This window comes from Sinohyriopsis cumingii, chromosome 4 (genome assembly GCF_028554795.1).
Source record: "Sinohyriopsis cumingii isolate HCF-2022 chromosome 4, ASM2855479v2, whole genome shotgun sequence".
In the NCBI taxonomy this organism is placed as follows: Eukaryota; Metazoa; Mollusca; class Bivalvia; order Unionida; family Unionidae; genus Sinohyriopsis; species Sinohyriopsis cumingii.
The window spans coordinates 91,941,688-91,955,450 of record NC_142964.1 but is presented as its reverse complement, the minus strand read 5'-3'; the positions used below and the strand labels follow the sequence as shown (position 1 = coordinate 91,955,450).

Here is a 13,763-nt window from a genome sequence, read left to right as displayed (position 1 = left end):
CCGGGTCTATACTGTTTGCAGTTGGACTGTACTTATAAGAAATTATACAAAGTACCTGAAAACATCCAATTTAGTTTATGATATGGAAGACAAGCATGATGATCATGACAATTAATTCACCTTGTTTGCACAGAATGCAAATATGATAGTAAACTTCACCATAAAATGGTAAAATGGGTAAGAACTGGGGGGTGGGGCTCAGATTTAAAATTCCATTTTAGGACTTTATGATGTGCTTCCTGCTTTGTTTACAATTGTGCACAGTTACAGTTCTCATGCATGGTACTTCATTTTATCTATATAAAATAAATGTTAACTGCAAATGCTGCAATTCTCAAAATTCCAAGACATAATACTAGAACAAGAAAATGACATAATAATGATTATTTAATCTTAAGCAAGACAAGAGCCCTTCGAGGGACTTATGCTCTACTGGGTGAAAAGAATTTCTGGGAATTCAGGATAAGACCATTTCTTCATTCAACTGTCAAGTCTTGAAACCATCTTGGATATTCTTCAGCAATAATGAGATCTTCAAATCTTTGATGTCAGATTGACACCAGTTTTATTTATGACTAAGCATACATCATTACAAGTATTTTTTAAATGAAAACCCTATGTCAATATTGCCCTCCATTTAGAGGTCATAGTGACAGCATGATTTCCACAAAAGCTGTCATGGCAGCTATGACTGATGTCTGAAAGGCATCATTTTCAATCTGGACTAACTCAGTATCAATAGAAGAAGTCTACTGGTGAAAACCCCATGTAAATGCCACCTATCTGAGGGGAGTAGAAATAACATTTTTAAGATGAGGGTCAATTTGCATCAATTTCACAAAGATTAACTAGACATCATAAAAGCTCTTCTAGTGAAAATTCTATGTCAAAATACCCTTCCATTTATAAGTAGTGATAACAACATTTCCATAATTGGGCATCAGATCAGCAATGTTTGATTTAGGACCAACATTATAAGAACTTCAATTCTGGTAAAAGTCCCACTGGATACATATTTCCATTCTGACGCAGTAACAATAACAAGATTTTCAAGATTGTTGCCACAATGGACATCAGATGTTTATCATTTCCAAAACATATAACTTTTATATCTCGATTAAGTTTGATCTAGGATGAGAAGTCTTCTGGTGAAAGCACAATGTCAACATGACCAGCCATCTAGGAAAACCAACAATAATAAGATTTCAAGATGGCCACTGTGGCAGCTATATTGGAGGTCAGAATGGCACCATTATCATTTATGACCACCAAGACATCATAAAAAGTCTTTCAGTGAAAAACTCATGTTGATATGATCATTCATTCTGGTGAAGTAGTGAGAAAGAAAGAAAAAAACACTTTTAAGATGGCTATAACATTTTTTGCCAACTTAACTTTCTAAAATTTTATGAAACTGATTATTATTGACATAGTTAAAATGCCATTCTAGAAAACTTACAAATGTAGTACAATCCATATTTAGGCATCCTTAATTCTTCAGCAAGTAACTGAACATTTTCTCGAGTTGGTCGCAGAAAACAAATGCATTTCAAATGTTTCATTGTCTCTCTTCCTCCAGCATCAATTCGCTCAAATAAGTAGACCTCCTTCTGTAGAATTTCAGACTGAGCATAGACAACACTCACTATACTTGTCTAGAAATAGTAAAAGAAAACAAATGTTATTTGCATCATTCCTATTCAAAAGTGATTACATTTGGAAACATTTAATATGCAAATGGCTATGCTCTTTAAATATGGGTTAAACAGAACACAATGTTGGTTTCGGCCTACTGGACTACTGCCTTTCTGTTGCTTAGAACAAACAAAATTCCCCATTGCATATCAAGTAAAGTGCTTATATATACCCTTAGGGTTGGGCAAAAAACAATTTTTATGTTATGACTCTAAAGCAAGTCTTCAAGGGAGCTTAAGAAACTAATGCTGGTTGCATAAATGACTTGGCCTTGTCATATGAAAAATCTATATGTCAGTAGTCTCAACAGAAGCTTACCCCACGAAGCCTGGAATTTAAACACGACACATTTTTCGTGTATGGAAATTCTAACCTGTGTGTTTTTATGATGGACAAAGATTTGGGATGGAACATCAGTCTTAATTATCTCTGATTCATCTCCAACATAATTTCCTACTGAGCAAGTGCTGTCCATAACAAACTGGCTGCATGTACCAATGATCAATTAGCTAGAGCACTGTTTACACCTTATCAGCTAATGATATTGTAACTATGTAAAAACAATACGAACTGAGCAGAGCTAACCAGTCAATGTCATGTTTAGGTGTGCATAAATGAATCAAGGTGAAGATTGTTTTGAGACTGTCTTTGATGTTTATGGCTGAGAGAGAGGGAATCAATTCTGATTTTATGGAATAAACTTTTGATCAAATATGAGCTTTTGTCTGATTGCCCATCAAATTATTATCAGTTAGACAAAACTGTGAAAAAAATAAGGCAGCTTGCAAAGCCAGTTGTCAATGTAGACAAACTTTTATTTTGTTTTATTGGAGACTAATTTGCTTCAGCCAGTAATTTATTTCAAGCTTTGGAGTTACTTTCAACTGAATAAAAAGAAAATTTTGTTAATATTGTATGTGTTTGTTAACTGATAAATCACAAGGTCCATCAGTCAAAAACTTTAACAGAGAGGGTTGTTGCCAGTATTTTGAGTCTTTGGTCTTAAAATGAGTAACAGAGAACAGCGAACAATAAAGTGTCATAAAATTCAACAAATAATTTATTTCCGAAAAACCAAGTGAAAATGTATACAAAAAAACTTAAGGTATTGCAAATTAAATCCCAAAAAATCCTATAATTACTAATAAAAGTCCTACTAAATAAAGTTCTGAATAATCTTTAATGGTATTCCAATTAGTTTCCAATGCTGAAGGTGTTGATGTACCTGTAGTGACCAATATCTTCTGACTAATGTACCAATGGCCTGAATTGTACTGATGTGCCAAAAGTCTTTGTTGAATTTCAGTAATGTAATCCAAGATATCCTTGTCTGAATTTATCATAATTCCAAGTTAAAGTCTCTTTCCATGAATATAATAGGGCACTTTGTATTTCCAGATAATAATAAGTAAGCTCACCCAAATCAAAATCTGATTACAACACTATAACTGATTACTGCCCAGATGTTATTGCAGAAATAAATGATTTTTCCATTATATAAACTAAGACACAAAAGAATACCCCAGATGAGGGTCAACAGTTCATTTCTAGAAAAATCTTAAGTTATAATTAGAAGGTCTGTTACTAAAATTATAATACAAAATGTGGTAAACATCAGGTAGACAAAACATTTCTTGGGGAATTTCCAATGTTCCAGACTCAGAATGAGATAAACATGTTCTATACAAAGCCAAAAGCTGTGATTCAGGTCAGGTAGAAAGTCAACCTGATTCTGGACGTCAGCTATCAAATACAATTTTACATAACCCACAACATATAACACATGAAGAAAAAAAACTGACAAACAATTCAGATTAAATGTACATAACAATATGTCTGCAAGATAGGATATAATTAACAAGAAACTTGACAGTACAGAGAGTCACCAAAGTGATGTTCATTCTTGATAAATGTCAATATGCCTTGTTCATATTTTGATGCATGATGATCTGACTCATATATAACTTTCATAGTTAAATGGGTACGTTTGCATTTGAAATGATTTGCAGCATTAAAAACAGAATATGTTATGAAGTTACAAATATAACAAGGTATACAATAAGCCTAAGTTTGTTTAATATACCATATCTACACAGTTTCATAGATGCCAACCCCTAGCAAGGCATAAGCATGTTACTATTATAAGTTACAAAAAAAGTGCAATCTGAGCATAAAAAGTATGATCTATATATTAAATGCCATAAGTATAAGAAACTGTATGAAAATGTACACTTATTCTGCCTACTAACCTGGATTTGCAGCTGGTTAAAATTCTTGTCACAAATGGACAAAATCCACATGGATTAGAAGCGAAATACAAAGACATGCTAATAAATTATTTATATACAACAATCACTTTAACTAGTCTACATGTTGTTTTGTCTATATTGTGCATTTAATTGATGTTCATTAATGCACACTGCAATGTTCATTTGTAAACAACATATTACACACCAGTTGCTAATTTTGTTGAATGACTGTAGATAATATTTTAAAATAATGATCATCATTAAGGAATATGTTTACATGGAATTGAGTTAAGGACAATGGTTTTTCCCTTAGAAAAAAAAAAACATGGTCTACCTGACATTCGTCACAATGATTCATTCAAATCTAAGTAAATAGACCTGACCTTGTTTACAGTTTGGGATAATTTTCCATTAAACTTTTTCAGAAATGGTTATTGCAACATAGTTCAAGTGGGTATGTATATAAGGTTGTTTACATGAAAATTATTCATTTCTATTTTAACATCTATCAAGTGGAATCATTTTTAGTTGTGTTCAGTTATAATCTGAGATTAACAAATTCAAAATATTCATTGAAATTACCAACTGCTTATTGACTTTTGGACTAAAACACTGTTTTGAGATTACTGTAAATTCATTCAAGGACATTCTGGATTATATCACTGTAATACATCATGACTGTTTGCACACCAGCATATTCAAGGCTACTGGCATATCAGCTCATTCAATACTGGAATTTATTCAGTACACTATACTTTTGGACTTGTGATAGAATTTTCAGGACTATTGGGGATTTAATTCATAATACTGTAATTTCCTTTTACATTTTCACTTTGTATTCTAAGAAGAAAAATTATTTATTGAAACTTGTTGGTGTAATTTTTTTTTCCTTTTGCTTAGTTTAAGATCATAGAGTCATAACAACATCTAACTTTTGCTGAATGATCATAAAGTCAAGTCCACAAATTCTAGTGAACATGAATATGTGCTCAATCTGAATGCTATACTGCACTGCTCTCATCCTATTAAAGTTGTAAAGCACTATTAATTTGTCCTTTTTCTGATAAGCCGAGTTTTGAAGTTTAATATTTTTCAATCACAGAACATCTGAGTTAGATCAACAAAACCTGTCTCGCTTAACATTTGCCTCCATTTTTTCAAATACTGACTGGTCCACTACCTAAATATCATGTCAAAATAAAATGAATCTCTGAAACAGATTTTCAAAGAAACCCATCTGTTTTCTCGGAAATGCATGTGATCCTGACTGCATAAGTGAACTAGCAGTCTGCAGTAAAGCTGCAATTTCCCCAAGTTTTTTTTATAGTTATGACTACCCCAACTCTAAAAATGTTTACTTAAGTGTTCATCCGTCTACGTCCAAAGTTCCAAAGCTATTTTACACATCAACGTACCAGCCACAGTCTTATCCCAAAGCTTGAAAGTCTCTATCTGAATTAATGTATTAAGAGTTGCACAACTTAAACAGGTAATTATGCACACATGTCCCAATAGACAGAATTACATAATCATAACATTCATTTGAAAACTCAAGGATAATTACTCTTTCTACCAATGCCATTTAAGTATGAGTGAATATATATATATATATATATATATATATATATATATATATATATATATATATATATATATATATAAATATATAAAGTTACCACTATAGAGCACACACAGTGAAAAGCAAGTGAAATTATATATGGCAAAACAATATTTTGATAATGGTTAATGAATATTTTATTCACCCCATACTGCATGTGTTTATAGAATGGAAGTTTCAAGTTTTGCATAATGTTTGTAGCTACTGTTTGCCCTCAATTTGGGTTGTGTCAATGAGCAATGGTTTTAGATGGATTTTCCTCCCTTTGGATAATATATTTAATGGATGTATGCTGTGATATATTAACACTTATCATATATGTGTGCTTTTTGGATGTTTTGGATAGTCTTATCCTTGTATATTTATATATTTATGTTTTTAACCAGGGTATTTTAATACTTCATGTAAGCACAGAACATATTCTAGTCAAGTAAACTGACTTCTATGCATCAAAGGTTTAAACAAAAATTATAAATGTGAAGGGAAGTATCATTAGTGTGTATCAACCAGCCTTTACAGGTGGTTTGTAACACGGCATGTAACTGAATAGAGAGTAAAATCTTTTCATGTAAAATGATTTTCCTTCATTGATTATTACAAATCTAAAATATAAATGAGGAAGGGATATGCAGTTTTAGCAAAGAAGCATAGATGTTATAATAATGAGAAGAAAAAAAAGAATTATAAGTATTTCTGATCAATGAAGAAAAGGTTGATATTATTGCTTACAGTTGGCAACACAGCCTCAAGAAGTTAATGTTTCTTACTGTGTAATGCAATTCTGACTCCAAAAAATATCTATCTGTATCATTGAGATTCGAACCTGGGTCCACTGATTCATACACACACACACACACACTGCTAATAAGGGTGGGGATCTAAATAGTTCTCAATTAAAGGGTGGGGATCTAAATAGTTCTCAATTATGACCCTGGGCAGGGCCTCAGGTTGAAGCCAGAGACCCAGCATCTAAGTTGTAGGCAACATGCATGGATATAGGGTGTAATTTTCAACAATTATTGTACTGTTTTAGAAGTCACTCTGATCAAAAATTTTAAATCTACTGATCTGATGTAATGATTGTTTCACATGTATGCTGACATTAGATCTAATTATCGAGAATTTAGAAATGTTTCTCTTTGCCCAAATAAATATTTATCTTGTGCCATGTGGTAAGATTTTAGACTATTGACAAAAAAAAAGGAAGATATTGTTTGCCGCAAATCATAAACAATATTCCAAACATTTTTCCCAATGTTCAAGTAAAATTTGACTGGAGTGGTCAATTTGTCCAAATTTTTGGCAACTAAATTGATAAAAGCCATGCAAGATTTGTGTAGTCATGTGACGAGTTCAAGGTCAAATTTCATCAACGCTGTAGCTACATCTTGTCTTTCAGCGGATTAAAGATATAACAAATGCTATATTTGCAATTTCTGAGAAAATAAATCATATTCAGATCGATTTCATGTTGGTATATCGCGATGAACAGTCATTATAGTTTGCTAGGCCGGCTAGTAAGCGGCTACGCTTAGTCGTACATGTAAGACCTAGACACTGATATTAATGTTGTTAACTAACGGCGCTGTGTGGCGTGTTTTGATGTCGTTATTGGTTGCCAGTTGTGTGAGATATTCCTGAAAATTTGGCTTTCGTTACAATGTTAGACGACATCAAAACATGCTACACAGCGCGATTAGATAGGCGGTAAGACCCAGACGCCAAAAAGCATAACTATTAGCGTCGAGGTGTAGTCCTACGTGTAAGACATAGCACATGCTGATTTTGTTTAGGTGATATCGGCGTCAGGTCTTACATGTAGGGCTACGTCGAGGTCTTACATGTAGAACTAGATAGGTGCTAAAGATAGTGTACTTTAGACTAATTCAGACTGATTATTTTACCACAAGGGAACAATAATTTTAGTTAGCAGTGTGCTTAGATCATGTACAATTCCCACAAGTACAATGTCCGAAGAAATGTCAGCCACATTACATCAAAGTAGCATAAAATGTCAATATTCTCTCCACCGTGCACGTTTCAAATGCAAACAACTTCACCTTCATACGTCACTCTCTAAAAAGTACACAAAAGAGGTGACACTTGATTACCGTCTCTTTGTCCATAAGTAGAACCTTCATTCCAGGACCACTCTCTTCAATCATCTTACTAATATACTGTTTTATTGCTAAAATGACGTTCATTTTCTAATACTTGACGATTAAGACTACTTTGCCCAGGCCTACTTCCGGTCCAACTATTTACCGGAACAACCCGGGGAAGAAAAATTTGTTTATAAAAAAAAATCGAACATTCCGGAACAAATCTTAAATCTCAATGTAGTTTGGCGTGATGTTGTATGATTTATTAAAAAATTGGTATATGTTTAAAATATAACTTTCGACAGGTCCACGATATTTTTTCAGGAAAATATAATTTTATATACCGAAATGTTGATAGAGCATTAATTTGTAAATAAAACAGAGTAAATTATCCCTGCAACAAGTTTAACTAGTTATATATTGTGAAACAAACATGTGCCATAATCTGCTTTAGTAACAGTCTTTCCACAGAAATTGTGTTGTTTTGTATTCTGTATGTATCGCACGAAACAATTCATCAAACAATCGACATCTCGAGATTTAAGCCTTAATTAAAACAGTGATAATGTTGTTGGTGTTGGTGATGAACCTCTCACTCGATGCTGAGCTCAAAAATGCTGAGCTCAAAAAGCAGATCGGAAAGGCATCAACAACTCTCTCCAGGTTGTCACAGAGAGTGTGGAACAACAGCATGCTGACCCTGAACACTAAGATCACCGTGTACCATGCCTGCGTGCTAAGGTGGCGCTCCAGTTTCACATTTTGCATAGGGTTAGGATTTTAAAGAAAAAGAATTTCCCCGGAGTATAGAGTAAACTTGGCCTTACTTTAGATGTGCACCTATCAAAAAAGTGCTAGCTCTACTTGGTCATTTTCACTTCCTGAACTTCAGAGATAAATTGTATAAAAAAGAGCTGACAACTTTTTTCACATTTTATATATTTGGTAATTCATTCATTGCACTTTCAGAAGCTGGTATTGTCTAGTCTGGCAAAATTCATTTTCCCTATTTTAATAGCTGCTATGTATAGTGTACTTTAGACTAATTCAGGCTGACTTTTTAACACAAGGGAGCAGTCATTTTAGTTAGCAGTGTGCTTAAATCATGTAAAATTTCCAAAAGTACAATATCAAAAAGAAATATCATTCACATTACATTAATGTAGCATAGAGGTATGCCAACATTCTCTCCATTGTGCATGTTTTAAATGCGAACTACTTCACCTTACATACGTCACTCTCTCAAAAGTACATATTAACTGGTGAGAGCCCACATAAAGAGAATATAGGTATTATTTTTGTATGATTTAATTATGTTTATATGGCTGAAACATTTAAATCGCAAGCATCAAAACAATCCTTTTGAATAATTCTCCTGCCTTTCCCCCCACAGAACAGTATTTATGAGTGTCAGAGTTTCTAACAAGTCCAGCCTAGCCCCCCTCCCATGATAAAAAGTGAGCTATTTTAAGAATGCACATTACATTTTGTAAACATAGCAACTAATGTTATGTTGAATGACAGGAACATGAAACTAGCCAGAATTATTTCTGAGATATCAACAAAGAATTTTATAATTTGAAAAGGGAGGTAACTCATCAGGTTCATAAAGGTCAAAGGTGAAAGTGTAAAATATTTGCCTATTGTTTAATATGGAAGAAGCGAATTCACTTTCTCATCATTTTTTTTTTATTTCATTGCAAATAAATGAAAAGAAACATCTTCACCATATATTTTTGTCACTTATTGCAACAGTTTTAAATTTAAGTTGACTCTATTCCTATATTCTAAGACTTCTAATTTCCCCATAATTAAGGTCACTACTCACACAAACATGCCTCATGGCAAATTATGTAAGCAAGAGCAAAATGAGCATAATTAGCTTATTTTCATGCTTAACATCAATATGAATGTGCCATTTTATTCAGAACATCATACATAATTATATGAAAATAACAAAATAATTGCAAACATTGTTATATTTGCTTTAAGGTGGCACTCTACAGTTTCATATTTTGCATAGGGTTAGGATTTTAAAGAAAAAGAATTTCCCCGGCTTTCCTCACTAGTTATACTGGCTATTTAAAAAAAAAAACCTTGTATATCTTAGGTATAATGCAAAGAACCTTTAATTCACTTTAGTTTGGTGTATGATTGATGGGTGTACTATGGGTTATAGAGTATACAGCTTGGCCTTACTTTAGATGTGCACCTTTCAAAAAGGTGCTAGCTCTACTTGGTCATTTTTACTTCCTAAACTTCATAGGTAAATTGTATGAAAAAGAGCCGATAACTTTTTTCACATTTTATATATTTGGTAATTCATTCATTGCACTTTCAGAAGCTGGTATTGTCTAGTCTGGCAAAATTCATTTTCCCTATTTTAATAGCTGCTATGTATAGTGTACTTTAGACTAATTCAGGCTGATTTTTTAACACAAGGGAGCAGTCATTTTAGTTAGCTGTGTGCTTAAATCATGTAAAATTTCCAAAAGTACAATATCGAAAAGAAATATCATTCACATTACATTAATGTAACATAGAGGTATGCCAACATTCTCTCCATTGTGCATGTTTTAAATGCGAACTAATTCACCTTATATATGTCACTCTCTCAAAAGTACATATTAACCGGTGAGCGCCCCTAAGCACTCTCATGTACGCCAATGAAACCTGGACTCTGTACGCATCACAAGAGAAAATACTGAATGCCTTTCACATGCGATGCCTCAAACGCACTCGGGATCACCTGGAGCGATCGAGTAACAAACAACGAGATGCTCGAGCGTGCCAAGATTCCCAGCATGGTCACATTCCTCCGCCAACGTCGCATCAGATGGCTGGGCCATGTACGTCGGATGGATGACGGACGGATCCCCAAAGACATTCTTTATTCGGAACTCGCCTCTGGCAAAAGGTCGATCGGACGGCCACATCTCCGCTTCAAGGATGTCTGCAAGCACGACATGAAAGCCCTTGACATTGATGTGAACACCTGGGAAGAGCTCGCTCTAGATAGATCAAGATGGTGACATGATCTGATCACTGGTCTTAAAGCCGGAGAGGACAAGCTACGCTTGCTACCTGATGAAAGACGATCGCAGAGGAAGAAGAAGCAGCTCCAACCAACACCAGACGCAACCTTCAAGTGCAGCAAGTGCAACAAGGACTGCCACTCCCGCGTTGGACTACATAGCCACATCAGACGCTGCACAACCACCAACCGGGACATCTCTCATGGGCGCAGTTCCATCGTCTCTCGAGACCAACTGATGCCAACAACGATAATGTTGAGAGAATGGACAAATTCCCAACACATTTTCTTCTGACTTTGTCCAAGAGAACAAACTAGAAAATAACCCTACAACTGGACCTTTTAAAAGGAAAATTCATGGACACAAATTTTAATGTTAGATTTGTACGTTCCTGTCAAACTTCATTGATATCTGTATCTAATGGCTTAAAACATGATGTTAACTTTCTGTTAAGAAATGAAGCCCACGTAACAAAAAAATACAAAATAGAAGCAACTTTCCAGATCACAGTGGCGCTTGTAATGGATAAAAACAAACTATTGCCTGATTTTACCAAATAGGGGCATGAAGAAAATAATTCTCAGAAATTGCGTGTACCGTACAACTGTTAAAAAAAAGAACGTATATCTTCCTCAACAACCAACTTCTGACAATATAATGATCCTTCAAAGGTACTACACTTCTCTGAAACTTGACGCCAACTATAAGAAACGAATTACATAGATAACTACCGTTTGCAGTGTGTCTTTACATAAATATATATGTAAATTTCTAGGTCTAGCTCCTCTTGGAAACTTTAAACTCAAATGTGATGAATACATAACGCACGACTACATTTGGAATTGACAAAATGTCTGAACTCCCCTGCAACAAATAAACATAGCTTTTTCAAATACTTGTAAAAGAAGCGACGAGTCAAGTAGTGCCCAGAAGAATCAAACAATTTAGAGACAACAGATACAGAGATAAAAAGGAAAACAGAACATATCATTGATAACATAAGATATATAGTGTAACAGAAATTGAAAACCTTTGAATGTATGAATCATCCCTTTACACGATCTGTGGCAAGGGGTTCAGGCAAATCACCCTATATTGTTTTGTACATTGATGAACAACTGACGAGCTTAAAAATAATTGTGCTGTACAAGACAGACGTTCCTTGATGTAGACAAAACATTCAGTCTAATGCGCCATTCATGTGATTAATTTGTTATAAGCAGTCGACCGTAACCAGGACTGAAACAGGCGAAGCTCCATTATTTACTGGCCCGATTTTTCTTCTTGGCAAAAGTGACTTTGAATCTTATTCAGTTTTTTCTCCATCTTAAAGTTAAAATGATCGACATTGACACAACTGACTTAGTGATCGGAAGAGACGACGAGAAAGCACTGGTGAAGGCATGAAAATCGCATTTCCAAACGTCACATAAGTTTTGTGTACTTGTCATTTACGACAATATGAAAAAGAGAACATAGTAGATGTCGCAGTCATCAAGACAGACATAGAGAGGATTCTCATTACACTCTTTGGAGATGACCGAGTAGTAAATGCTGACGATAGCATCGGTTCTGGCGTTATGGCAGAAGAAATCGCAGACAAAACTGAACAAGTTTATGATAAATTTAAAAACAAAATTTTATATCAAATTCTCAAAGATTAAATTAAATCCAAGGTAAATAAACCCTTTCGAGTGGGACGTAATGAAAAACCATGGTCGAACAATAACCATATGTTCAAACAAAGAAGAGACTGAAAATCTAGACCTTTAGTGGACTTTACATATAATATGAATTAAATGTTAGACACTCGGTTCAAAGGGCTCTCATAAGTACCCGAAAATAATGATTAGCGAACAGTCACAGACGTATCCCTGATATATACGGCCATGTGGGCAGCTAAAACAAATGATGAACGTAAAAAGCATTATGCAAAATTTCACAAATTTATCCCAAAAGATCTAAAAATGATGATTTCATCCGACGAGAGAACTACAATTGTGCTACCTAACAGTAGAGGAAAGTAACCTGGTCCAAGAAAAAGGACAGTGAACGAATGAGCACGAACGGCAAAACGGCAAAAATATACTGCCGCTGATACAGACAGGTTCATTGACACAGCCGGCGAATTAAGACTTAAACAAGCAGGTACCTAAATATTTTCATCAGACACTAACCTCTTAATCTCAATGCGACAACTCTCTTCTGTCAGCATGCAAATCATTGCGTCGATCTAAATAATCCGGTCTGTTGTTGTCTTTTATTTTGTACACATACTGATTTAAAAGTGTTAACATGTATCGTTACACTGCATTATTTACACAATTTATAATTGCTCTATATTCGTTACTTTACAATTTCCCTCTTTATGTTAACTTAAAATACTGTTTGATTGTGAAACCAATAATATCCATGTAGTTTTTTTGTAAATTTTATTTCGTTATATTTCATCACTTTCTGTGTTGTATGCAAAATTCTGAAATATTCATTTGTGTTGTTTTGCTGTCTTTGATTTTGACATGCTGAACAATAAAATACGAATCTGATTCTTTGTTAAGACCGTGTTTTTATTCATACACTTGAAAAAGTGTCCCCCTCATACATCAATGTATGAATATAACTCAAAATAAAATAAAACAAAAATAAAATAAACAACTTCAGTATAAAATTAATTGTAATTAATGGAAATATAAGTATCACAATTCACAGAAGTAAGTAGATATTTGTGTTTTAAGCTTTGTTCCGGTATCATCTACTCTCCCCCCCCCCCCCCACGCGTTATTGCGTTTGTTCCGGCTTGTTCCGGCTTGTGCTAATTTGGTCCGGTAAATAGTCTAACCCACCTACGTTCGCTTGGTTACCTGCAAAAGTGTACTGTAGAGTTTAAGAAAATAATCTTGTTTCCGTTACGATATTATAAATACAATTATTGCAGAATAATTAATTAGAAGAAAAGAACAATATCGAAGTTTATTTTTCTAAATGTATTAAATGACTTTCTTGTATTTTCTATAAATTTACTCTATTTCGTTCCATTCCACAATTGCTTCTAATAAAATGTTCC

The 13,763-nt window shown here is 34.0% G+C and overlaps 1 protein-coding gene across 1 annotated transcript in view; it reads right to left on the bottom strand.

Annotated features, from left to right (window-relative positions):
• The window catches only part of LOC149801671 (vacuolar protein sorting-associated protein 45-like), a 53,108-nt gene extending 45,294 nt beyond the window's left edge, over positions 1–7,814 (bottom strand). Inside the window, exons 1-2 of the mRNA XM_089955947.1 lie at positions 7,674–7,814; positions 1,460–1,655 (exon numbers count right to left, since the gene is read on the bottom strand). Coding sequence (XP_089812073.1) covers positions 1,460–1,655; positions 7,674–7,766 — 289 coding nt within the window. The 5' untranslated portion in view covers positions 7,767–7,814. The remainder of the gene's footprint in view (positions 1–1,459; positions 1,656–7,673) is intronic.
• Between the last annotated feature and the right edge of the window lie 5,949 nt (positions 7,815–13,763).